Source organism: Castor canadensis, chromosome 10, assembly GCF_047511655.1.
Source record: "Castor canadensis chromosome 10, mCasCan1.hap1v2, whole genome shotgun sequence".
NCBI lineage: Eukaryota > Metazoa > Chordata > Mammalia > Rodentia > Castoridae > Castor > Castor canadensis.
In genome coordinates, this window is record NC_133395.1 from 110,370,970 (window position 1) to 110,398,583 (window position 27,614).

A 27,614-nucleotide genomic window follows, 5' to 3' on the forward strand; every position below is an offset into this window, starting at 1 on the left:
ATTTTCAAATCCCCCCCTCTCCTCTCCTACGCAGCAGCTGTGATTTCTTCTTAATTCTATCCAGGCTGTGCTTGGCTGTAACAGACCCTAGGCACTGGGGCTTTGAATTGCCTTATGGTCACCTGCAGATAGTTGTAACCAAAGCAACAGCTTCCTGAGCCTCTCAGCTTGCAGGCGTTTTGGGGAATGGGAGTGAATGGCTCAGGGGTGACTTTGGATCTGTGAAGAAAAATGCCTAGCTTCCTTGTCCTCAGCGGGTCCATCTGAGTGTGTTATATATAGTCTCTGGGTCTTGGTCAGATCTGTATGGACTTGCCATTACTGCCCCTTTCACCTCTCCTTATTGACCATCCTCAACCCTCCCTCTGTTTCCTGGCATCACTTCCCAGGTAGACTCGATGCGCATGGTGAACGTATAGGGCCTGCTTTGGAAGAAATCCAGATGAGGCCATGAGCTGCCTGAACACATGGCTTATCCTCTTGCCCTTAGTAGCTTCTGCTGTAACTGGCATCCTGGAATGCATCCTGGAATGCAAAACTTACTCCTGACTGTTCATTTCGTTCTTGCCTCCAAACTCCAAGCCCTGGCTTGGTTCCCTCCATTACAAACCTTCCTCGGTGTCACTCCATTCCTGAAGTTTGTATTTCAAAGTCAGCAAATAGCCTGGTGATTGCTGGCTCTGTATCCAGGACCTAATTTCTTGTATGAAAGCATTTACAGGCTAGCTATGACATTGCAAGTCAGACAGGTGAACTGACTGACTTCAGTCAGCGGCAGCGGTGATGATAGCCATCCTGTGGTTGATGTTTAAAATCTAGGTACCATTTTTGAAGGTAGGCATTGGTTCTCTTGGATGGGTAGCTTGAATGGCTGCCCTGTGAGTTGAACTGTTGCCGGTGGCAGGTCTTATGGCCCAGAGATCCCTCCATTTCTGCTCAGATGGCACTGTGAGAAGATTTTCTTCATCCCAGCACACAGCACCTAAATGAGACACTTTCAGATGTCACCCAGATGGTGTTAATGTGCCTCCTTGTTCTCCACTATGACAAGTGGTTTGCCTTTATGGTCATGGGGCAGATTTTCTTTTTAAAATGCATTTATTTAAATAAAGGAAAATGAAGTCATCTTTCAGAATGACTTCAGAACGTTAATCTTTCTGAACAATAATTCAGCTAGTACTTGGATGCCAGAAAACCTGTGAAATACTGAAATTTGGGAAGCAGCCACCCAGCACGGGGTCTTGGTGTTGCATGCAGGGAGCACAAATTTTTTTTATCTTTTTCACTAATGTCAACTATTGTTTATGACCTTTCAGTTATGGGTTTGAAAGAAGGGTGGGGAATTTTCTTATGATTACAGAAGATATTTTTAGAAACCAAAACATATTCCTGACCAGCCTGTGTAAGCAAAGCTGTTTAAAAAGCTGGGTCAACTCTGCCTATTTAACCAAACGAGTATCACAAAAATAGCCCTTCAGATCGAGATTGAAATTCCAGGTATTTGCTCCTGGAAGCAGTTGCTGCTGACTCCTGCCCAGCAGCACGTACAGCAGGCGTGCATCTGCTGCTGGGTGGTAGTGGGTATTGATTTCTGAAGAACTGAGCTATCAACGAACGAATGGAAGAATTGGAGTCTGGCTCCCAGCGCCTGCTTGGCTGATTGAGCCAACCCGCCACTCCAGGCAGGAACCCTTGTTTACGGGAACATATTTATTTTTACATATCAGTGATGTATTTTTGATGCACTTGATGAAGTCTTATGGGTTCAGCCCCAGGAAACACAAGTGCAGTTTATAAATAGTGAGTTCAGGAGTGTACAAGGTTCTTGGAATTAGAGCAGTATTTTTGTTTTATGTGTCTCAGTGCTCTCACCCAAGGATGTCTGCTTTTACTTCCAAAACACATCTCTGTATGCATTTCCAGAAAGGTCTGCTGTGTCCTTTCCCCAAATGTCTTAACAGCAGAGTAATCCCAGATAACACTCTTCATGATATCCTACATTCAAATCCTAAATCCCCCATGGAAAGCCCAACCTTTGAGGCCCTTGTCACCTGACAAGGCAGCCTTGCCTTACCACCTGGAATGGGGTTTTACTGCTCAGCCTCAGAGACGTCTCAGCTGATACCATTTCACAGGTTCCCTGAGAGATTTCACTAAACCTGATGAGGCAGAGTTTTACCCCAGCTGATTCTCCTTTCTCTACCCTGTTTACAAATTCCTGCAGAAATGGAGATCTTCGCCCTTTTCAACAGACCGAAGAGCCATCAGAAGTGCCGGCAGTACTATCCCGTCTCCATTCCTCTGCGGGTCTCCAGGAACGGCCAGACGGTGAGCAGTTTGGATGCCAACTGGTTGGAGCACATGAGTGACCACTTCCGGAAAGGCGGCATGCTGGTCAACGCGGTCTTCCACCTTGGAATGGTGAACGGTACGGGCTGTGCAGCATTTGGGGACTCTTCTAAGTGCTGCTTCTAACTCTGGTGATCTTAGGCCCTCTCCCAAGCCTGCTCCACTCAGAAAGTTGAACAGCCGATGAAGATGCTGCAGTTGATTCTAATTAACTCATACTGAGCCCCACCATGAAATTGAGGCCCTGTGCTCGCTGAAGCTCCCCAGGAGTCAGCCAGGTGTCTTCTGAAATGCCAGAGGACGGGGGTGGGGTGGTTCTGTTTCACTGATGGTGGCCTCTGCCTTTGTTGCTTTTAAAGGCTTTTAAAAAGATGATTTGATTCCCCGGGATTGTTAATTACACCCTGGGATCATGCCACTCCAGAAGTGCAAATTGTTTGTAGACACACTTACAGTTTGCAGTAGCATCAGGCAGCACCTCGGAATTGACAGCAGAGAAACAAATGGTTCTGTTGGGACACTCACTTCCTGGGTCTCATGGCCCCCACTGCTCCTCCCCAGAAGTAGGTGGTCTAGGTGGTCCCTGGGGCTTTGTTGCATGGAGTAGCACTGTGGGCGTCAGCTTTCAAGGCAGAATGAGAGCCTGCCCAATGTGGAGCAGGGTGTCAAGCAAAGAAAGGGACTCTGTTAACACGAAGTTGAGTCTCCTGGGTGTATCAAAGCCAGGAGGCAGAGTGGGGCCAGCCTGGCAGTGTGCCAATACTGCACAGCTACCGGTCAGCATGTCTGTGGACCCCAGAAAACCTAGCCGGTGTGTCAAAAGCACTGTACCACATCATTGAGCAGGTTTTTCTCTCAAGAATTAGCCACATCAAGAATGGAGTTTGGATTCCATGGGATTTGCAGTCTTTGAAATGCTAGCAGGCACCTTGCAAATGCAGATACTGTTTTGGGATTTTTTGTTGTTGTTTTGGCAGTACTAGGGTTTGAACTCAGGAGTGCTTTCAAGGCAGGCACTTTATCCATTGAGCCATGCCCCCAGCCACTTTCCTTTATTTTTCAGATAGGGTGTTTTTTGTCTGGGGCCAGCCTCAGATCATGAGCCCCCTATCTGTGCCTCCCAAGTAGCTGGGACCACAACCACAACACCTAGCTTATTTTGGAGATAAGGTCTTGCTAGCTTTTTGCCAGAAGTGGCCTTGAACTGTGGATTCTCCTAGCTCTGCCTCCTGAGAAGCTAGAGACACTGTCCTTCATTCTGAACATACATACTTTGGGTCATCCAGAGCCTCAGAAGATGACGTGGCACAGAAGGGTCTAAATTTTGATTCATGATTCATATCCCTTGTTATTATCTAAATGTCAGGATCTACTATCCATGTGTTACCATAGTAGCAGCAGGTGTCATGTGATGTTGTGAGCTGGGACCATTTGGTGAAGGGGTGAATGGCAATGAATGGATGAATGGCAAAAGGAAGGTGTTTAGCTCGTTAAGAGTACATCTCAAGCAGCATTGTCCAATAGAACTTTCTGTGAGGATTCATGCTGTCCAACACGGTAGCTTTCAGCCATCTGTGGGCACTCAGCACTTGAAATGCTGTGACTGAGGAGCTGAATTTTACAATTTATGATTTCATTAATTTAAATTTAAGCAGCCTTGTGCTAGTTAGTGTATTGGACTGTCAGGTCTAGAGTATTCATTTCATTAACACAGCTGACGAACTGCCTCTTCCATTTCCTATTGTTAAGGCCCTTAACCTCTTAGTATCCTGAGAAACCTTGTATGGGTGGCTGGAGAAAGGCTCTGAAGCCAGGTGGCCCTGAAGCCAGGCTCATCATGGTCTGTCTGGAGGTTGCCATGAAACACCAGAGGCAGGGTGTGCCTGAGGCAAAGGTTTTCAGCTGAATTTATTAGCACTAGGGGGCAGGGACACCCTGTTGCTCATCTTAGGCTGGGGAGATAGCAACTTTTATTTTGTCTTTGTGCCCCTAGATGCTCTCTCTGACCCCACACAGTTTTACATTTTGCCCCAGAAAAACCCGATGCTTAGTTGTACTAACATCTTAAAGGTGCACAGAAAGACTGGGCACAGAGGATCATGGTTCGAGTTCAGCCTGGGGAAAAAAGTTAGGAAGACTCCATCTCAGTGAAAAAGCCAAGAGTGGTGGTGCATGCCAGTAATCTCAGCCGTGTGGGAAGCCATAGGTCCAGGCCAGCACAGGACAAAAACATGAGACCTTATTTGAAAAATAACTAAAGCAAAATGGTGTGGGGCCCAGTACCACAAATAAATAAATAAATAAATAAATAAATAAATAAATAAATAAATAAATAAATAAATAAATAAATTTTGAGGAAGCTGCTGAAGGTAGCAGCACTCTGGCGGCCACTGGTCTTTTCTTAGGAGCATTGGAGCATCAGGAGGAAGTCTTCTCTGGCCCCACTGCCTGAGCATGTCAGGGGCAACCTGAATCCCAAGAGAGAACACCTGGGGAGTCCACAAAGTCACCGATTGTGTCTATTACCATTACAGCGTTGGAAGTTCTGCTATACCCTCCCTTGGCTTTGGCTGCATTATGTCCTGGAGATAGGAAGTGAGATGTCCCTAGGCAAGTGCAGCTGTGGAGTCCTCCAGAAGCCTGTGTCACCCCCTTATGCAGCTGCACGGCTCTGACTTAGGGAAGGCTGTGACAGCTCAGAACAGAGCCCACTGGAACCCATTCTGGCCTGAAACTTCACTCCCTCTGTACATTTCTACTGGGAGGAGAGTGTGAATTGGGTAACGGTAGTGGGTGAGGCCATTTGTGTTCTGGAAAAGCCCAGGGTTTCCGTTGGCCAGGGAAGAAATAGACGTATGACCTTTTCCAAGAATTTTTTTAAAAAGGTAATCATGGTCATGAAAGGAACCTATTTCTAAAAAGATAATTAGTGTCCTTGCTAATAAACCTGGCAGAGCTAGGAGCACCTTTAAGCTGTTTACCATCTGGAAAAGAACTAGTCATGACTCTTAAATATCTTAAGTGAATATTTATATTCCAAAATATTTTCCACAGAGTCATAAAACTCAGGAGAACTTTGTCCCAATAAACAAGGTGATACTGAAGCTGCTTCTGTTCTTCCCTCCCAGAACATAAGAGACTCGTGAGTCCCCAGATTTGGGTTCTTGGGGTGTCTAGGGATCCTCTCTTGCAGTCCTTTACTAATCCTCAGAATGGACAGTGTCTCCATCTGGGGAGGCCCTGCCCAGGCCCCATCAGATCCTGGCACAGCAAAGTATGGTGAGGATGACAGTTCACAGGGCTGCGTGGGTGTGGCTCCAAGCAATTTAAACAGAGCAGCTTATCCAGTCCTTGCAACAGCCCTGTGGGCTGGGGACTACTGTCATTCCTGTGGTATAGCTGTGGAAACTGAGGCACTGAGACGTTATGTCATTGCCAAGGTTACCAGCTAGTAAGTGGTATGGAAGTGGGTGTGGGCCAGGAAAATAACCATGGGAAAGCAGGAGAGGAGAGGACAAAGGTGGCTATGTTGGTGGGAGGTTGTGGCCTCCAGCCTGACCTTGAGTGGCTCTCAGGGTGAGGAGAGGAAGGGCCCAGAGGTCACCGTGAAGGAATGGCAGGAATGAGTCCAGGGACCACCCAGCAGAGCAGGTAGGCACCCTGGAGCTCTCCAGCCAATGAGATGAGGACCAGAGTCTATTTCTAGATGGAGGAGGAAGGAAGACCTTGTGCTGAGCTGGCTGTTCATGAAGAGTCAGATGGATTAAGAGCCAAGGCCAAGGTCAAGGTAGAGCTGGTGCCCAGCACCCAAAGTCCCCCTAGAGGGCTGGTCTCTCACCAAGGTCTTCTGAACCTGCCAAATTCCTGCTACCACCAATGCTGTAGCTGTCACCACCATCTCCCTATGCCTTGCCTTGGTCCTCTCTCTTCTGCTCGCCCTGCCCTCCTCCTTCCCCTGTCCTGTCCTTGCCCTTTTCTACCCTGACAGTCCTTCCTCTCTTTGTTTCAGAAATATCCTTTACAGATGGTTGTCCAAACCAAAACCCACTCCAGTAACATGCACCTCCCAGGATGGCTGTGTCCTCACTTCTCTTTTTGTTCTACAAGGTTCCCTTTGCTCTTCCTCGGCTGCTCATAGAGAACCAAGCCTCATGTCCTGCAGAATGTCCCATGTTACAGAGTCACATAGTCAGGGCCTCGTGGTGTCCTTTATCTTATTTTTCTGGTCACTATTTCCTGTAAACTGGAAGTGAGTTCTACAGCCTTGATAAATGAGGAATTTATGACTAGTACACATTCCAGATGACATGTTGTGCGTGTCCCACCACACAGGTTACACTGTGCCACATGCCTCTCTCAGTGCCTCAGCTAGCTGCATTGCAATCCAGGAAACACTGGGTCCTTATGTCATCTTTTTGGACAGAATATGTTACCCGATACTGGCAAACTATAGGTGTAAAACATGTATATTTCAAAAAAAAAAAAAAAAAAACCATTTTTTTTTACACAGATACATATTTTATACAGGAGTACTTGCAAACCTCCAGGCAAGCCCCACATGTGGTACTTCTTAGCATCTGAGTGCCTGAACCCCTAAAATACCAAAATAGAGCGTGGAGCAGTAGCTCCATGATCGTCATCTATGCAGCCCTCACAGGGCATTCAGCTCATCATCATAGTAGCCTAGTAAGTGTTTCTATCTTCTTTTTCCTTCTTCTTTTTTTATTTTTTTGGTGGTACTAGGGTTTGAACTCAGGGCCTCATGCTTGCTAGGCAGGCGCTCTACCACTTGTGCCACTCTGCCAGCCCAATAAATGTTTCTTGAATGAGTGTCAACTTTGGAACCAAACCACATTTCAGATTTAGTTTGGCCTTTGCATTCCATCTGAATGTGGACAAATTATTTAACTTTTGTGGTCACTGTTGTCTCATCCACTAAAGTGGAAATGATGACCTGCAGAATTTTGGGGAGATTTGATGAGAAACTGTGAACTGTGTCTGGCAGAGTGCCTTATATCCAGCTGACACTGGATCAGGCGTTTCTTTCCCCTCTGGTCAGTTAAATGGCACTGAACTTGAGGACTGATCCCTGCTCTAGCTGAACAAGAGTACTCTCTTGTCTAGATTATTCTGCTTGTCATAGTGAGAACGCAGGAAGGAAGGCAGGCCCAGAGCAGCAGGGAGGGTTCAAGAGGTAAGGGAGGGAGCAAATTAGTAGCAGCGTGACTGGCACAGGCAACATGGCACTGCTCTCCAAGATTGAAGAGTGATGACATCTGTATGGATCTTATGTTGGCGTGACCACATGGGCAATTATCGTTACGCAGTTGGCCAGTGCCTTTGTGGAATCATGGGGAAGTGAGCACACCGTGCAGCTTCCAGAGGGGAGTGGGGGCCCTCAGAGAGCCAAGGCACCTCTGCTGCCAACTCCCACACTGTGTGGATAATTTAGTCCGACTTCACTTGTTAAAATAACATGAAAAAGGCATTTGTTTGTAAACTTGCAAAAATAGACCACAAGTGTTGATCCCTGTTCTGGTGTGCACAGACGAGGCTAGACGTTGGAGACCAGCACTGAGGGCCGAGCTTGGCAAACAGTCTCAGTGTCTGCAGGAGAAGCACAGTTGTCTCAGACTTCACCTCTGGAGAGAATCTGGCCAGCCATTTACCCCACTTCCTTCTTGTAAATCATAAGCGTGGAATGTTAAGGTGGCCTTTTGCCAAAAGACCAGCATCAAATATTTATGTAACACCAGGGCACAAAGCTTTTTGTGCACAGTAGGGAAGCATCTTTACTTTAATAAAAAATGCAGTGATAATGGAATGTTTTCCATAGATGGAAGGAGGCTTAACCTTTTTACATCGCTCTAAGATAGACCTATTTATGCCCAACTCGGTGAGGCTGAGCCGTGAAGGTAATGAGGAGATGGGGAGTGGATGAGGCCGTCAAAACAAGGAGCTCTTTCAAAGTCCAGCTGTCTGCTCTCTGTGGTTCATTGGCTTTTTTTGCTGTTACAGATGACAAATTTTGACAGCCATTCTGAACTCGCCTCATGGTTAAGTAGATGAATCAGCCCTCTGGACTAGAGAGCTGAGCAGGCAGTGGGAGGCAGGCAGTGGATGAGGTGCATGGTGAGTTAGGACCTGGCGTGTTACTGTTTTATACCCCCAGAACCAGTCGCACCTCTCCACTAACCACACAGCCTCCCAGGCCTGTAACTCTGGAGGAAAGAGGGAAGCCAGTCTAGACAGATGTCAGGCTACACATGTCCCCTTCCCACTCCTGCACCCACCCTTGCAGCACTGTACTGTTGGTAGACCAAGGACCATGGTAGTGTTTATGCTGAATTGAGCACTTTTGCACTTTAAGCAACATGGCGGCACTTGCACTGGAAGGACTTGGAGGTTTTCCATTAAGAGGAGGTAGGTAGAGGCTTTGGGAAGTGGATTACTGTTGTCTCTCAGTATCTGAGGGAGATTGGTTCCAGGAAACCCCTCGGATACCAGCCTCTGTGTGTCCAAGTCCCCTCTCTAAGACAGCATACAAACTAGATCCTCCTATGTACTTGAAGTCATCTCTGAGTTACTTACAATGCCTGATGCAGTATAAGTGCTGGGTAAATAATTGTTATGCTGTATTGTTGAGACAATAATGACAAGAGAAAAGTGTGTTCACGTTGAGTACAGAATTTTAAAAAATTGTTTTCTACCTGAAGTTTTTCTATAGACGTGTACCCTGCAGATACGGATGGTCTATGCAACACACCTTCTAGAAGCCTTGAGTTAATCTGTGCTGTGTTGAAGTCATGCTGAAGGCATTGCTGGGTGTCTCGTGGGGCCAAACATCCCCAGGTCAGGGTTGGGACAGCTTTCTTCAAAGGCGCTGCTTAGGGTCCCCCTCCTGTGACAAGGGCTCCACCCTGCAGGGCCACTGAGAAATTAAAACTGAGCTGGACTATGCTCTATGCTTGTCCTGGACCCCAAGATGCTTGTGATGTGGTTCACCTGGAGAGCAGCTCTTTCTCCCTGTCACCTGTGTAAAGTGTCCTTGGGTGGTCAGTGAACAAAAACTTGGAGGAAACTAGTCAGCAAAGTAGATGAGAGGCAGATAGCACTTGCCAAGACTGTTGAACAACAGACTCTCAGAATAGGAGACACGTAGGAAACTGAAGGATGGCATTGACTTTCCCACAGGATTTCCTGGAGATGGAGTATTATGGGTGGGAATAAAAGCCACTGAGCTTCAGGAATTGCCTCATAGTCATAGTTGGCTGGGCTGTCCAGGCCTCTGTCATTTTGGTATAAGGACTCTCCCCAGGCTGAGCAAAGGACACTGGTCTCATATTTCTTAGTCTTGGTTGGGCATTGTGTCAGTCAGCTATTGCCACAATAATGCTGTGTAACAAACCACTCCAGAACTCAGTGGCTCAAGAGAGTATAGATTTATCTTGCCAGATATTCTGGTTGGTTAGAGTAGCTCCGTTGGCAGCCCTGCTGGTCTCAGCTGGACTTACTTACAGATCTCTGGGTCAGCAGACCCAAGCTGGTTCCACCGGGCAGTTCTGTTCCATGTGTCTTTCCTCTTCCTGAACTAGCTGGCTAGCTGGGATGTGTGCTCTCAAAGTGGTGGCAGAGACAGAGGCCAAGCTCAACCATACATGTACTTTTCAGGTCTTAGCCTGTCACTGCTAGTGCTAGTGTTCCATTGGCCTAACAAGCCATGTGGATCAGCCCCTTGCTGGCCCTTCTCCCCACCAGTCCCTTCAGTCCCGACTTCTTCTGTCAGGATTCTGCAGTTCAGCTGGTCCCCCTGCCCTCCACTGGGAACCCACAAACCTTGCGGATCCTTATCCCTTGCTTGCTTAGTTTGTTCATGTCTCTTCCCAAAATGGGGAGCCCTAACCTGAGCACCCCTTTCAGCACCCACCACCATCTCCACCTTCACACTGCCTAGCCTGCTGCATGCTTCTATAGCTTTTGTCACCTCTGACACTCTGTTTTTGTCCCCTCACCTACTGCAACGTAAGCTCCACAGTGCCAGGGACTCTCTTGCTATTCACATGACCTCCAGCAACCAAGTGACCACAGAGTGCTTGACCTGTGATCAGGCATGGGAGTGAATGAGTGAGGGACCCACAGATTGTTCAGGGGTCCTCGAGTGCTCCCAGGAACACGCTGCTTGCCTTCTGAGGCCAGCCTTCTATTTCTAGACTCTTCTGTGGAGGTTTTTTCTATTTGGATTGTGTCCTCTTAGTTTGAATCTATCTAATTATGCCTTCAAGAGCCACATAGCAGAGAAAAGGAAAATTACTTTCTTCTGGGTTGTCTATTTACCTGTATTAACTCTTCCATTGACCTTGCAGAAGAGAACGAGAAAGAAAATCCAAATTATATTTAATTCCACCACTCATAACTCTTTCTTGTATTTGGTGTATTTTCTTAAAGTTTATTTGTCTAAACATTTTTAACATAAAAACTCACATTTGGCTAATATGCCAGTTTCATAACCTGTTTTTTTCTCCATAAAATTGTGCCTAAAGGGCTGGAGGCATGGTACAAGCAAGCACGAGGCCCTGAGTTCAAACCCCAGTACTAGAAAAAAAGCAAATAAAAATAAAAAATTGTGTCTAAAGCATTCTCCTGAATCATTAAATTCCCATGATATTTTTCAGGACAATATAGTATTTAACTGTATGGAAACTTGATTTATTCAACTGCTTTTTTTTTTTTTTTTTTTTTAAGTAAGAATGAGGTTTGAACTCAGGGCTTTGCCCTTGCAAAGCAGGCACTCTAGTGCTTGAGCCACATCTCCAGTCCATTTTGCTCTGGTTATTTTGGAGATGGATGTCTCACGAGCCATTTGCCCAGGCTGGCCTAGAATCACGATCCTCCAAATCTCAGCCTCCCAAGTAGTTAGGATTACAGGCGTGACCACCGGCGCCTGGTGTGGTTCAGTATTTGGATTGCTGATCATTTAGATTTTTTTGAGTTTTTATGTAATTTTATAAGCAATGCCTGTAGATGAATATTTGATGACATTGGTGCTTGTTACCTTAGGACAGAACTAAAAGAGAGAGGATTTGTGGTCAAAAAAGGCTAGACTTTTTTCTGGAAGGTACTCCAGATGTTATTAAATTTCTCTCTAGGAAGATCATGCAGTTAAAATGGCCACATGCCCATACCTCTACCAGCAATGAGCATTTTCTTTTCAAAGTGCCAATTTGGTAAACAAAAGAGAGGCTTGATTTTTTTTTTTCCCCACTATTTACTGACCATGGAGAAAGAATTAATTTCTAGTTCATGCTCCTTGTCTATTTCTATTGGTATTTTAGTATTTTTCTATTCTGTTTTTTTTTTTTTTGGCAGTGCTGGGGTTTGAACTCAGGACCTTGTGTTTGCTAGGAAGGCATGCTACCATTTGAGGCACACTGCTAGCCTAGTATTTTAGTATTTTTAACTATTTATTTGTAAAAGCTTTTTACATATAAAGAATATTAAGCTTGGCCTTTTATTTTTGCTGTTGCAGATGACTTTCTCATGTCGATGGCATTTAATTTTGTTTATGGGATCTGTGGGGAGACAGGAGCAGGCATTCCCATTTGTCAGTCCTTTGTGACTTCTGGAAAATACTAGCAGTTCCAGGAATTCCACCATGATTCAGAGGACGCCTTCTCTTTCTGTGGGGAAAAAAGGGTCACCTAGTTATACATTTGTCCTATTAAAAATTATCCTTTTAAAATAATATATCATTGAAATGGGCCTTGTATGTGTGTGTGTCTGCTAGGGCTGCCATAACCAAAGGGATCACAGACAGGGTGACTCAAAGAATAAATAGACATTGATTTTCTCCCATTTCTGGAGACTAGAGGGGCCATGGTCAGGGTGCCAGCAAATTCACTTTCTGGGGAGAGCTCTCTTTCTGGCTTACCACCAGCTACTGTCTTGCTGTTCTTCACATGGCTTTTCCTCTCTGCACACCTGGGGGGTAGAAGGGAGCAACAGAGGGCTCTGGTACCTCTTCCTCCCCCTACAGGGACACTAGTCCTATTGGACTAACCTTAGTTACTAACCTTTCTAAAGGCTCAGTCTCCACATACAGTCACCTTGGGGGCTAGGGCTTCTGTGTAGGAATTTGGGAGTGTGAGTGAACAGTGTCAGCAGAATAGACTTTGGGGGCCAGGAGGGATTATCTGTTCACAGCCCCATTTCACAGATGAGAGGCCCTGAAAGAGTCACAGCACTTCCCAGGACTGGGCATGGACCCAGGCCATGGGCACCTACATCAGTCTTCTGTCCCCCAATCTTACCTAAACCAATCTAGGACACATCGGAGCCACGAGCCAACAGATAGCAGAAGGTGCCTCCCTGCACATCTTCTGCAAGGCTGGGGCCCCCTCCTATTCTTCATATCCTCATTGCCTAAGCTAGTGAATAGTGAATAGTTGTTGAATCGCACAGAACTGAGAACCAGACAATTTGACTAGAGCCATGCCCAAAGAAGCATTTTCAGCAGTAAATCATTTGAGGGAAGTCTCCCCTCCCCCCAGATCCCACCTCTTGACAAGAGCTGCCTAAAACATCGTCCATACGCAGCCCATATCATGCAGACCTCCAGGAATCAACGCATCTCAGGTGCCTGACAAGCTCAGATCTGACATGTTCAGTCTATTTCCGCCTTAAAAAAAGAAAATCCCTCTCTCCTAAATATAGTTTTCTTCTAAAAAACTGTCTCTAAATGGCTGTGTTTTACCCTGGATAAGTTCTCCCTAGTGCATCCTGACGTTGCAGTGTGAAAAGGAAGGTAAGCGGTGAAATCAGACGGTGATTGCTAACAATGAAATTTGGGCTCATAAAATCAAGGATATTATTCAAAACCGCGAGGCAAATTAGTCTCATTCATTCTGATGGGGCTAGACTCTATGGCTGTGTGTGCCTTCTTTAATTAACATGCTGAAAAGATGTTCTGATTGGGATTATTAATGAATGCAGTGAAAATTTTTGCTGCTGGTGAGGCTTCTGCCACAGACGGCTTACACAGCCCCCCTGTTTTTCCCTTTTCCCACAGATTCCTTCCATGGCTTGACAGATGGAGTATTCATCTTTGAAGCTGTTTCCACAGAAGATAGCAAAACCATGCAGGGCTACGATGCTATTGTCGTTGAACAATGGACGGTCCTGGAAGTAAGTGTGGGGTTGGCAGCTGAGCTGCTTTTGTTTGGGTAGTGGTGGTTTTACCCACTTATTCCATCTGACCCTGGGGCCAGTGCTCAGCTGTGGCTTTCTTCTGAAAGGGGGTTCACCTGGGTAAACCCTAGCAGGACCCCCTTAGAGTCTTTCCATGCCTCTCCCTATAGGAGTGGGCCCCACTTTTCCCTTTCTACAAGGAAAACACACTGTGTATACCAGACCCTTGGTTAGAAAGAACTTCCATTAATTTGTGTATAGCTGACAGCTGTGACGTAAGTGAGTCAATTGCGTATGGGTCGTGGCCTCTGTAATAATGACAGCAAGATGGTTATTGGAGCCAGGCCCTCTGGCCTCCCTCTGACAGCCATCCTCCATGCACACAAGTTCACTTACAGTTAGGAAACTGAGGCCCGGAGAGGTTAAGTCTCTTGTGTAAGGTTTTGTAATAAATGCTGAAGTCTGTATTTGAGAAAGGAGGACCCATGAGCCACCAAATGGCAGTGGACAGAGAATCTCTCAACTCATGTCCCCCTGGCTGCTTAGAAAAGATGCCTTTCTTCTAAGATTCACTGGCCTTTCTCTAGCTGTGGTACATGAATGTCTTAAATTTGGTCTCTGTGCACACAGCATCGGGGATGTAAAAGGAAGCAGTTTGGACACAGGGCTGATTTCCGAACATGCTGGAAGGACTCAGGCTTGGCACTGCTCTGAGAGCCCCTGCCAAACTGGGCTTTCCAGGCCAGTGTAAGACAGAGAGGGATGCAGTGAATGCTCTGAGAAGCATTCGGGGCCGATGCCGGTCACCTTTGCACCTGCCAGCCCTGTGGCCTTGAGGCAGTCTTAGCTTGGTTGGTGTGTGCTCACTGGGCACCTCCAGGGCACTGCTGTTCAACTTTGAAGCCCAGAAGTTCCCAGCAGGCATGAAGTGAGGAATTGGGCTGCTGGGAGACAGGCTGGCATGGCCTCTGAGCAACAAGGAGGAGTAACAGTTTCTCTGTATTCTGGTGGCCCCAGAAGCTCAGCATTAAGGAATCATGTTATGGGGGTGGGAGGAGGGGGCAGGGAAATAAGGAACCAGCAGGTGACCTGGTTTGCGGCCAGGCTTTACCAGTTATCTTAAGAGTCCAGGTGTCTCTCCAGCCTCCATGTCCCTACCTGGAAATGGGGCACAGGGAAAATGAAGTTCAGTCAAAAGTACAGAGCCCAATGTGAGCAGGCCATGTCACCTCTGAGGACCTACACTCCTTTCATTGTCAGATGGCATGGGGCTCTTCATCCAGGCAGTAGAGGCTGAAATGTGATTTAACAGGAGTGGCAAGTTGAGGATCTTGAGGTGCCCATTGAAAGCAGAGCCATGCTTATTGGCTAGCACCTTCAGCAGGGAACAGATTCATGGCTGCCCTCAGAGACGTGTGTGTGTGTGCATGCTCATGCATGTCTGTGTATGTAAGTGATTGGCAGGCCACCAGGCAAGTGTAAGATTCCTTGCTGTCCATTCATGGCTGTCACAGTAGGGCCTTATGATTTCCTCAAGACAGATGACTTACTGGCAGCGCTGGTCTAAAAACATGGTTCTCAAAGTGTAGCTCTAGGCCTGCAACAGCAGCAGCACCTGGGAAGCTGTTAAAAATTCAGGTTCTCAGGCCTCACTCTGAACTCATTGAATGGGAAAGTCTAGGGATTTGTGTTTTGACAAAGCATCCAAGGGATGCTGATGCTTCCTGCATTTAAGGTCCAGCGTCTAGCAGGACAGTCAGTACACATGCCGCTTTCACCAGATGTCTGTGGCCATACATTATTAGATGGGAGGGTGGTAGGAGAAGTTCCTGATGTGACTTCCTCCTGTGTTTGATACTGACTTTGATGGTAGCTACAGATGTTGCTCCATTTATGGTGGGGTTACCACCTGATAAGGCCATCCTAAAGTAGAAATACTGTCAGTCCAAAATGCATCTGATACACCTAGCCTATCAGAGGACATCATAGCTTAGCAACACAGCACACCAGGGAGTCCCACTTGCTCCTCTTGATGGGATGACCCACTGGGAGCTATGAGTTGCTGTCACTACCCAGCAAAGTATCATAACGACACATGACCAGCCCAGGAAAAGATCAGGTTAGAAGTGCAGCTTCTACCCACGCTGGATCACTTTTGCACTGTTGTTCAAGAAGCTTGAGCGTCAAACCATCCTAAGTGGGGACTATGTGGGTATAGAAATGCTTGTGGGAGAGAGAGAAGGCTACAGGCTTAAATGAAGACCTTGTCTTTTTAACTTAAAAAGAGGTCCATTGTGTGGCTTAAGAAGTTAAGTGAGAAAACGCTAACATGATGGTTTCCTTGAAGTTTCTTTGTGAAATTTCTTTCTTTCTGTGATATTTGAACTTTTTTTTCCTCTTGACCACTTATTTTTGTGCATTGATCTATTTGATGGTACTGGGTTGGATGCTGTTCACCTTTTCAGGAATGCTATTTTGGCTTGGGCCAGGAATTCTTAAAAATGAAATTGGGTTTAAAGACATGTGGTGACCTGTGGTCGCCTCCCAGCTCCATGTTCTGAGACACCAGGTTGGTAATTTGAGTTTGGCCACGGAGGAAGTATTTATACTGTGGAAATTGGAAAACACTAAATATTACTTACCTCCTCCATTTACCAAGGTATAGTGGAAGGGCCTTTATTATATCACATTTCAACATCAGCACATAAAGATGGTGGCTGTGGTTGGGCATGGTGGCACACACCTGTAATTCCAGCTACATAGGTAAAAGGTAAGAGGATCACAGCGTGAGATCCGTTCTGGCCAAAAGCATAAGACCCTACCCAAAAACTAAACTAAAAGCGAAAAGGGCTGGGGGCGTGGCTCAAAAATGGTAGTGCACCTGCCTAGCAAGTGCAAGGCCTGAGTTCAAACTCTAATGTTGCCAAAAAATAAATAAAAAATAAAAGTGGGCTGGTATCCAGTTAGAAACAGATTTTCATGATAGTATTGGTGCTGCTGTTTGCCAGTTTTTCTGTGCAAGTCTTCAGGCTTGTTCTTCGTCTGTCTCTGGAGTAACCCTCAGTAGAAGCAAAGCCCTGCCCATCTTAGCACTGCCAGCTCATGAGGTGAAAATAGGGGCCCTCTTCCTGGCAGACATACTGTGGTTTGTGGCTGTCTTTTCCTTCTGCTGCTGGTGTAAGCAGCCTTCAGGCTCAGCTGGTAGGTCACCTCCTGCTTGTCATGGCTCCTGTTGTCCTCTGTCATTGTTATCTATTTTCCCTTTCTCCTCTCTCTACTGTGAGTTTCTTGGCCTGGGAATGTTCATCTCTGTTCTCCAAGGCACTCCAGGAAATGCTGCCTGAGTTGCACTCAAGGCTTTTGGGTTCTGCCCAGGGCTAGACCAGCATTTCTCAAAATCGAGCTTGTGTAACAGTCGCTGGGAGAGCTGTGTAATGCACAGCTGCCTGGACTCTGCCCTCACGTTCCTGTTCAGTCAGTGTCTTAGTCTGCTAGGGCTGCTGTGACAAAATACCACAGGCCGGGACTTAAACGACAGCATTTCTTCCTTATGCCTGGAGGCTGGAAAGTGCAAGATCAGGATTCGATGCAGGTTTGGGCTCTGTCAAGGGCTTTGTTCCCGCCTTGCAATTGGCCATTTTGTCCTCACGGTCTTTCCTCTGAGAATGCAGAGAGGGAGAGGGAGAGGAGTGGTCACAAGCAAGCGCTCTCTGGTATCTCTTCTTATAAGGACACTGACCGTATTAGATCAGGGCCCCAGTCTCATGACCTCATTTAACCTTAATTACTTCCCTAGAGTCCCCATCTGCCCACCTGCACACTGAGTTAAATTAAGGCGATACAAGCTGGGCTCCAGTGGCTTGTACCTATAATCTTGGCTACTTGGGAGACTGACCAGAAGGATCGAGGATCAAAGCCAACCTAGGGAAATAGTTCAAATGACCCTTTCTTCAAAATAACCAGAGCAAAATGGACTGGAGGTGTGGCTCAAGTGGTAAAGTACCTACTTTGCAAGCTTAAAGCCCTGAGTTCAAACCTTAGTCCCACCACCACCAAAAAAGTTGAGGGGACAAAACATTGGTCTAGAGTGGTGGATCAGAGGTGGGGCCCAAAAATTTGCATTTCTAACAGCTTTTCAGGTGAGCCAAATGTAGCTGGTAGGAGGACCACACTTTGAGACTACTTGCCCCTAGATGGACCAAGCATTTGGAGCTTGTTACCAGCTCAGCAAGCTATGTCTAGTGAGGGACAGGTTTGCCTGAGGCTTGGCTCTGTCAGACTCTACTCGTACCCACAGGCAGCTCATCTCCAGGGCACACAGGTGTTTGTCCAGCCTTCGCATCTTCCACCCTTGAGTCCAGCTATTTCCTCTCTTCCCCACCCTCTTGGCCTCTTGAAAGCTCTTTCCCTTTTGGCTTCTGGTTAATCCTGTTTTTCTGGCAGCCACTGTCCTCCCAGGCCAGCTCCTGACCTCTTGAGTTCTGACCATGACACGCTGTGGGCCTCTCTCTCATTTCTCATGGGTGGGCTACTCAGCCCCTTGCCTGCCTCTTTCTTCCTGTGACGGCCTTTGGCTCTGTGTGCAGGGATTTGGGGAGCAATCCAACTCCACCACTTCTACATGGCTTCCCTCTTCATATTCCACAGATACACACATGGGCACATACCCTCTGTCACCAGAAAGCCGATGTGGCTCTTTTCAATGCCTGTTGGGCAGAGGATGCAAATTCTGGAGTCTAGTCTGGATGTGTGTCCTAGTCCTTGAATTCCCAGCTGACCAACTGACAGAAAAGCCAGCCACACCTGTAATCCTAGCTGCTCAGGAGGTAAAGATCAGGAGGATCATGGTTCAAATCCAGTCCCGGGCAAATAGTTTGAGAGACCCTATCCCAGGAAAAAGCCCATCACAAAAAAGGAATTGGTGGAGTGGCTCAAGGTGAAGACCCTGGGTTCAAACTCCAGTACCACAAAAAAAAGGAAAGAAAAAAAATCAAACTGCCTCCTCAGTGTTTTTCCATTTTTTAGTTTTATAAGGGGGGGGGTGCTGGTAACTGTGTCCCAAAGCTGATATGAATAAGGAAAAGATATATTAAGAAGTTTTATCTGTAGAACCTGGCACATAATAAAACCCCAATAAACACCACTTTATTAGTCACCTAGTACTGTCCCCACTGCCCTTGTCATCTTATTCTAAAGGACAGAGGAGGTTGGGATAGGGAATGTGTGTCGAATACAAATGATTGGTGGGCATGGTGGCCCAGGCGTATAATCCCAGCACTCCCAGAAGCAGAGCTCAAGGCTAGCCTGCTCTACAAAGTAAAACTGTGCCTCAAAAAAAAAAAAAAAAAAAAAGCAAACGATTGCATTTTTCTCAGTGGAAACCCATGCCTAAAATTAAAGGCATTTGTGAGTAGGGCATTTGTAATGGTGATTTTTGTCTTTCTTGGCGTTTACAACCTAGCCAATGAGCAGAAAGGGTGATTCTTTGAAAGGAAAGGGGAAGGACGCCAGGAAAAGAGAGACTGAGGCAGAGCAGAGCAATGATAGAGGTCTGCCATCACCTTCTCCCAGAGTCCCTTCTAGCTTATCAGTGCTGCTTTGTGACATTCGGTGCCAGAGCCAAACGTAAAACAGAAGAAAAAGCACTGATGCAGTTGGTGTCGTGGCAGGTGGGCTAATTGAAAAAGTCAGCTAAAAATGAAGCAACGAAGGCTATATTCACATCTTACACCTTTTATTTTAATATGAAGTGTGTAAGCACACAGCCGTTTGCCAGTCATTTTCAACATGAGGTCTGCTGGGTGGAATCCACTTCTCCTGTCTTGTACAAACCACACTTGAGGGGAGGCATGCCAGGAGTGGGCAGCATTGTTTCCGTGCATGCTAAGAAAGGGGTGTTAGAGCCCTTATGTGTTTCCATGACTTGTTTTTAGTCTTTCCTAGTCCCTGGCCCCCATCATCTAAGCTAGCCACTCTTGTCATTTTTAACTGACTATCCTTTGCCAGTTAAAAACAACAAAGTTGTTTGACTTTCAAAGGATTCAACTTAGTTTTCTGAGAATCGATTTTAACCTTTAACCTTCCAAAGATTAAACTTCATTTTCTAAGAAACAACTTTTTTTATACTTGTAGTTTTTCAGTTGGTTTGTTTTGTTTGTTATTTGTTTAACTGGGAATTGAACCCAGGGTCTTGTGCATGCTAGGCAAATGCTCTACCACTGAGCCCTTGGGGTTTTTTTTGTTTTTGTGTTTCAAGACAGAATCTCGCTACGTAGCCCAGGCTGGCCTTCAACCCATGATCCTCCTGTGCCAGCCTCCAGAGTACTAGGATTATAGGCGTGCACCACCACACCTGGCTTACCAGTGTTAAAGCCACAAGTGGACTTCTGCTAGGCCATCTGATGATGGGATTGGCTCAGGGGTGTCCCCGACAGCCTACCAAACCCATGGATTGGTACTGTGAAGTGCCGTGCAGGCAGCTCTCCTTCATCCTCTGTGTATTTAGTCTCTTGTTGATTCAACTCTTATTTCAGCTAATGCTATTAGGTTCGCTCATTTTCCCTGCCTATTGAGACATTTCTTCTTCTTTTTTTTTCCTTTGTCTTTTTTTGAGGCAGGGTCTTGCTGTGTAGCCCAGGCTGGCCTTGAACTCAAGATCCTCAGCCTTGCAAGTGCTAAGATTACAGGTGAGTGCCACCACTCCTGGGTTCATTTCTAATCACGGTCATATCATCCTAGCCTTGGACTATCACCCTGGTTTTGGCTTCTCTGAAGGTTTTCCATCTGATCCCAGGCTGAACAGACTGGATCAAGGTCGTGGTCCCATGCCATGCTGTGGGAGACTCTCTCAGTCCCCAGCTAATCCAATCCTCTTGCAGGGGACTTCGGTGACCTTTTTGTTCCACCTTACATTTCCCCATCCTACGGGACTCCTGTGACACTTTGCAAAGTCACATTTCTGTAGCTATGATCTCCTGTCCTACAAGCTGATATGATAGCACATTAGGTCTCATGTGGCTTTGTGAGCTTCTGCAGGGTTCTGGAATCAGTCTTTTGTCTCCAGAGGCTCCCATCCATCTCTTTAAGAGTCCACAATGGGACTTGCCAGGGATTAGCCTCCATTTCTATGATATCTGGAATTCACCACCTTCTCTGACAAAGGAGCCAATATTTGTCCTTTTTCAACCATCTGGTACTTTTTTCATTGCCATGGTTTCTCCAGGGTAATTATTTTGGTTTGGAAATCATAGGTTGGTGCCAAAGTCAGCAGTTCTCTGCCTTTCTCTTGTGATGATTTTTTTTTTTGTGAATAATCATTCCCGTGAAAGGACCAGGGATAAGACACAAATTTCTCCCCCTTCACCTTCACAGTGACATTCCAGTTTGCTGGATGGCACAGCTGAGCGCCTTTCCCTTAAGACGGGACTCATCTGGGCTTGAGGCTCATTTAAAATTTCAGGTTTGCTTTAGAGGGCAGGTCGCCAACATAGATTCAAAATTCTAGGCCAGGCCCAGTGTTTCACACTTAGAATCCTCGTTGCGTCAGGGGTGGAGGTCAGAATAGTTGTTTAAAGTCAGCCTGGGCAAAAAATTCATAAATCTCCCTCTCAAGCAGTAGTTGGGTGCAGTGGCCTGTCATCCTAAACACAGCAGGCTGAGATTGGGAGGATCAAGGAAGGTTCCAGGCTAACCTGGGCAAAAATGTTTGTGAGACCCCATCTGAATGGGACAAAGCTGGGCATGGTGGCACATGCCTGTCATCTCAGCTATAGCAGGAAGCATAAATAGGAAGATTTTAGTCCAGGCTAGCCTAGGTAAAAAGCAAGACCCTATCTCCAAAATAACCAGAGAAAAAAGGGCTAGAGGCATAGCTCACATAGTAGATAGAGTACCTGCCTAACAAGTGTGAAGTCCTGAGTTCAAACTCCAGTACTGCCTAAAAAAAAAAAAAGTTAAAGGTATGAATACAGTCCTGCATACCTCATGTCATTCTAGGTTTACCCTTCTTCCTCCATTTTTGGGTTTTTCTCACTTTTGTCACCATCCCTAGAGGATCAGGTGCTTCCTGCTTGTCCTTGTGCTCATTGACCTCTGCAGCCACAGTGACTTCCTTACTTTCCCTTAGCTTTCATTTGAGGGCAACATTTCTCCCTGGAACCACCTTTCCTCCAGCGTCTCTTGCCCTGGGACCACATGGAAATGAAGTGCTGAACTTGTAAAATCTGGAAAGAGCCTCTAGGGTTCCATAGTTATTAGGAACTTGATAGAGGAAAGCTTATTTTACACGGTGTGTGTTACTCCTAAGAAGTCATCTCCTTCTCAAGATGATGAAGATCATTTTAAAAACAATGATCCAAAACAGCCACAAGCCAGGTGTGGTGGTACAGGCTTGTAATTCCAGCACTAGGGAGGCTGAGGCAGGAGGAGCACAAGTTTGGGGCCGGCCTGGGCTACAGAGTGAATTGGAGGCGAACTTGGCTACATAAGAGACCCTGTCTCAAAAGAACAAAAAAAAAACAGAATCAGGCTGGGGATCCTAAAATGTCATATGGATTATAGCAGTGTTAAGACTCAGACATGATGGGCTGTTGGATCAATATTAGACCTGAGTGGAGGATGATGTAGGAGTAAAAAATAGTTTAAGATGGTAGAGATTAAAGAGTACAAAACTGTCTGAGCAATCCCCCCACCTCTCCAGAGGTACCAAGTCCCGATCCCTGGAACTCACAAATACCTTATTTGAATAAAAGATCTTTGAGATGGAGGTTATCCTGGACTAAATGAGCCCTAAATGCAGTCACATACATCCACAAAGGAGGGAGGTGGAGGGAGATTTTTACATACTCGGAGGAAAACCAATACAGTGCCAGAGTACAGAGTTAGGAAACACCGGCAGTAAAGATTGGAGTGGTGTGGCCACAAGCCAGGAAATGCCGGCGACCGCCAGAAGCCAGAAGCAGGAAATGGCTTCTCCCCCAGAGGCTAAAGAGGAGCACTTGAGCCTGTTAGCACCTTGATTTTGGCCCAGTGATTCTTATTTTAGACTTGTGCCTCCAAGACTGTGAGCTAATACATTTCTACAGTGGTGTGCCACCAACATGCAGTCATTTGTTGCAGCAGCCCTAGGAAGCTGATAGGCCATGCATGGACGTCTCACCCAGGCTGCTCTGTAGGGTATACTTAACAGTGTGTTTGTACATGAAGAGTCTGTGGAGAACTTGGGCTTTCTGCAGTGGCATGAAGGGAGCCAGGGTGTGTGTGTTAGGGGTCTCGTCACAGAGTCAGGCATCATGGAAAGACAGTTGGCTGTGACATCATGTTCTCACAGTCACTGGCACACAGTAGGAACTCAATATATATTTGTTGAATAAATTGTTTAAAAGGTCTCACATTCTGTTTATATTTGGAGTAAAATATTGATGTTAGAGAGCACAAGATGATTGAGGTAATGGAAGAAAAAGTGCAGAGAGATTAAACATCCAAGCTCAGTCAGCTGTGTGGACAAATTCAGTTTCTTGGGGTCTAGGACTAAGAAGGCAGTAGACTTGCCAAAGACCCAAAGCTGGGAGGCCAAGGACATTTGGGGTGGCCATCAGAATCTAAAGAACATGACATTCATGAGCTCCACAGAGGCATGGGGGGCTGGGGGGTCCAGGGCAAGTTCAAGAGAGTGATTGGGGAAAGTTCTGGACAGGCCACTCATGCCAATGTCAACCAGAGATAGAAAGAGAGGAGGGGGAGAAGGAGAAGGGAAGGAAAGGAGGAAGGGAGGGAGGGAGATAGAATAAGAGACGCGTCAAGAAACCTTGAAAATGACTGACCTAATCTAGTTTCTTGGTTTAGTAGGCTTCTCTGACTTCTCAAACCCCTTCTAATCTCATTATCTATTGTTTTATGAATGTTGGAGCAAACCCAACTCAATAAAATGTAATAGGGATACGTTTAAGTATCAAAAACTTTAATTGCATGTAAGTTTTTTTAAAAAATCAGTAATACAGAATGAGGAATATTCAATTTAACAGCAATTCTAATGAAAAAGAGTTTAATGCAGGTCTGGGGCTATGGCTTAATTGGTAGAGCACCTACCGAGCAAGTTCAAGTTCAAACCCCAATAAAAAAATATTTTTTTATTAAAAAAAAATATATATATATATATTAATGTATGTCCCGAGTGTGCCCACTGCTCCTCCCTGAGGGCTCTGGGCTGTGACAAAGTAGAGTTCTGCAGATTGCACCCTGTGCTGTGTTGCTCTTCTCCCTGTGCTGAGGCCTTCCTCTCCCTTCAGTCACTTTTAAGATTCTTGCTTGCCCTTCCTGGTCCAATATTCATGCCCCCAGCTTTGATGAACCTTGAGACCTTCCGGGGATTTGCTCTCCCTTCCTTTTGAAATCACTACTAAATTTCACCTTATCTTAGAGTTATTTAAGTCTTCAAGTTGCTGTGCAACCAAACTTGAGTTAGGAACCAGCCACTCTGATATTATGTTTCCTAGATCCAAATTAATTCCTTTTGTGAAACAGGTTTTTAACAAACATTTGTTGAATGAATAATTGAGTAGAAAGAAGTTACTACTGTTTAGAAAAGGTATCTTTGTAGTGAGGGGGTAGGGGGGGAGAGGGAGGGGGTGGGGGAAGGGAGGAGAAATGACCCAAACATTGTATGCACATATGAATAAAAGAAAATAAGTAAGTAAATAAATAAAAAGATATCTTTGGCCACATTTATGAAAATGCCTACAGGGCTAGGTATGATGATTCATACCTATAGTCCCAGCTACTGAGGAGGTGGAGGCAGGAGGATCATGGTAAGCCCAGAAAAAGTAAGAGTTAGACTCTCTCTGAAAAACAAACTAAAAGCAAAAGGGCTGGGGGCGTGGCTTAAATGATCGAGCACCCACCTCACAAGCACAAAGCCCTGACCCCCAGTATCTCCAAAAATAAGGAAAGGAAAGGCACACAGAAAGAAGTGTTCTTTATTCTTTTGCGGGTGATGTGGAGTCTCATGGTCCACCCTGAGCACCGAATTTGATGAGGAACATGAGCAGATGGTGGTGGTCAGGACAGAGTGACAGTGACCCGTGGAAATGACTGAAAACAACTGGGCAAGTTTATCTTGGAGAGAGGAGCAGCAAGGGCAGCAGACGTGGGCTTCCTGTCTTTGAAGAGCTGACTGGTGGGAAAGGAGGTGGACTCTGTTGGCTGTGAGGACAGAGTAGGTTTAGTTGGAGAGTTTGTGTGAATGCTTGAGCCTTGCAGGCGGCTGGAGCCTGGTGGTGTGAACCCCAGCTAAGACTCAGGAGGACAGGCAGTGGTTCCCAACCTTGTCGGTCCTCAGAGTCACACAGGCACCTGTGGAAAACGCATTCCCTGGGGATTCGGTGCCAGTAGGTTTGGAGGCAGGAATTAGGGCTCTGCGTGGAAAAAATTCAGCCAGGCCCAAGAAACACTGGACCAGTAGGAAGGCCACCTGGTCACTTCCAGGTTTAATAAGCTGGGACGTATGTTGACCCATTGCTTGTAAATCAGAGGTCTCTTTGAGGCAGCAGTATTACTCTCTCTGCTTATATCACGTGGCAAATTGAACTTACAAACCCTTAAGAATGAGTCTAATGAGGCCAGGATTGCTCCTTTTCTCATTTTTCTGCCCTTTTTCTTCTTACAAAAGTGGTGTCAAGCATAGTTCCCATATGACCCAGCTGTTCTACTCCTAGACATATATGTAAGAGCATTGAACACATGTCCACATATGTGAACCTGTAAACATCCATAACCTTATTTACCCAAAAGTGAAAGCTTAAATTTCCATCAAATGATGAATAAATAAATACAGCGTGGTATTATCCATATAGCGGAATATTATTCAGTGTAAAAAAGAATAAATGCTTATACTTGGCACAATGTGGATGAACTTGGGACGTACTATCCCAAAGAGAAAAAAGTCACTTGCAAAAAATCCCATCTTACATGATCCGTATGACATGTGAGATCAGGCAGATCCATACAGCCAGACAGCGAATCCGTGGGTGCCTAAGGGAGTGTGGGAGGGAGGTGCTTGGGGGCATGAGGAAAAGGTTCTAAACTTACGCTGTGATGATAGCTACAAGCTGTGTGGACATGGTGTACATTTGTTAAAACTGAGGAGCCTACGGTGACACCTCGTCACCAAAAGTCCATAGTTCTCCCTTGGGGCTGCATATTCTTGGTGTTTGGTTTTAACAAGTGCAGTGACATGTGTCTGCCTTTATGGTATCCTGCAGAGTTGTTTCACTGCTCTAAAAATCCTATGTACCCTGTGTGTTTATCCCTGTTCCTGGAAATGACTGACCGTTTTATTGTCTCTATTGTTTTGCCTTCCCCAGAATGTCCTATAGCCGGAATCATACAGTATGCAGCCTTTTCAGATTGGCCTCTTTCACTTAGTAATACAGACTGGAAGTGCTTCCATGTCTTTTTCATGGCTTGATAGCTCATTTCTTTTAGTGCTGAATGATATTCCATTGTCTGCTGACCCTCAGTTTTATCTATCCATTTATCTCTTAGTTGCTGTCAAGATTTGGCTTTTACGAATAAAGAGGATATAAACATCCATGTGCAGAATTTTGGGTGAACAAACAATACTGCATCTGATAAGAGCACATTTACTTTTGTAAGAAATTTCCAATTCTTCCATAGTGAGTGGCTGTACCGCTTTGCATTCCCACTGGCCAGTGAGAGTTTCTGTTGTCCCACCTTCTCACCAGCATTTGGTGGTATCCGTGTTTGGGATTTTAGCCAACCTGGTCATCATCTAGTGGTGTCTCACTTTAATTTGCATCTTCCTAATGACTTATCTGCCATTTACATACCTTCTTTGGTGAGGTGTCAATGCAGATCTTTTGCCCATTTTTAAATTGTTTTCTTATTGAGGCTTCTTTTATTGGTGTGCTGAGTGGGTACATTGTGGCATTTACAAAAGTTCTCACAAAGTATCAAATATATCATAGTCCAATTCACCCCCCACCATTCTCCTTCATCTCTCCCCCCATTCCTGCAACAGTTTCACCAGGTCTCATTTTTCCATTTACATACGTGTGTACATAGGATTTGACCATATTCACCTTCATTCATCATTTCCCCACTTCCTCCCCCCTCCCACTGGTACCAAACCGCCCCCTCCCGGCAGGACCTGTTCCACCCTCCTGTTCTCTGAATTTATATAAGAAAAAAAAAATGACATTTTTGCTTGTTTAAGATAAAAATAGGGAACGCTTCACAAATTTGCGAGTTTTAAGAGTTCTTTATGTATTTTGGGTATAAGTCCTTGATCAGGTATGTCTTTTGCAAATGTTTTATCAGAGTCTGTGACCTCTTGGGTTCTTTGCTTTATAAAGCTACTGTATCCTGGCATGGCAGCTCACACCTGTAATCCTCATGGAACCACGTGGAGATTGTGGTTCGAGGCCAGCCCAGGCAAAAAGTTTGCAAGACCCCATCTCAACCAATAAAAACTGAGTGTAGTCATCCCAGTTGTGAGAAGAGTAAATAGGATCAAGACCCAGACTGGCCCACGCATAAATGCGAGATCCTACTCAAAAAATACCTAAAGCCAGCAAGGCTCAAGTGGTACAGCTCCTGCCTAGCAAGAGCAAGGGCCTGGAGTTCAAACTCCAGTACTATCCGCCCCCAACCAAAAAAAAAACTGCTGTGAATTTTTATACCATGAAAACAAATTTCATCTTTGATTTCACCTTGAAATTTCTTGCTATTGTTCAGAAAAGGGAATGGGCAAGAAAGTGAGGGATGAGGACTTGCACCATCCTATCTAAAACCTGTTTGGGCTGCAGGATTCTGCAGTCACCTTCCAATATTAAAATAGTTTGAAAGAAGGAGGTAGACTTGACTCAATTAAATATTCGTTGGATATTTTCTTTTATTGTCTGCATCAGTTTTTGCTGTGTAACAAATCACTCCAAAACTCAATGGTTTCCAGTAACCATTTGTTATGCTAACGATTGTTTGAGTCACCTGTGCAGTTCTTCTACGCTAGGGTGATCTCTGGTGGGCTCTCTCATGGGTAGCTCATGGCTGGATAACCCAGAGTG

At 45.7% G+C, this 27,614-nt stretch overlaps 1 protein-coding gene across 3 annotated transcripts in view; it reads left to right on the forward strand.

The window, feature by feature from the left end:
* The window catches only part of Rftn1 (raftlin, lipid raft linker 1), a 196,612-nt gene that overhangs the window by 146,523 nt on the left and 22,475 nt on the right, over positions 1 to 27,614 (forward strand). For all 3 annotated transcript variants that reach the window (XM_020157538.2, XM_020157539.2, XM_020157535.2), the window contains exons 6-7: positions 2,225 to 2,428; positions 13,415 to 13,530. In XM_020157538.2, the coding sequence (XP_020013127.1) occupies positions 2,225 to 2,428; positions 13,415 to 13,530 (320 nt within the window). The remainder of the gene's footprint in view (positions 1 to 2,224; positions 2,429 to 13,414; positions 13,531 to 27,614) is intronic.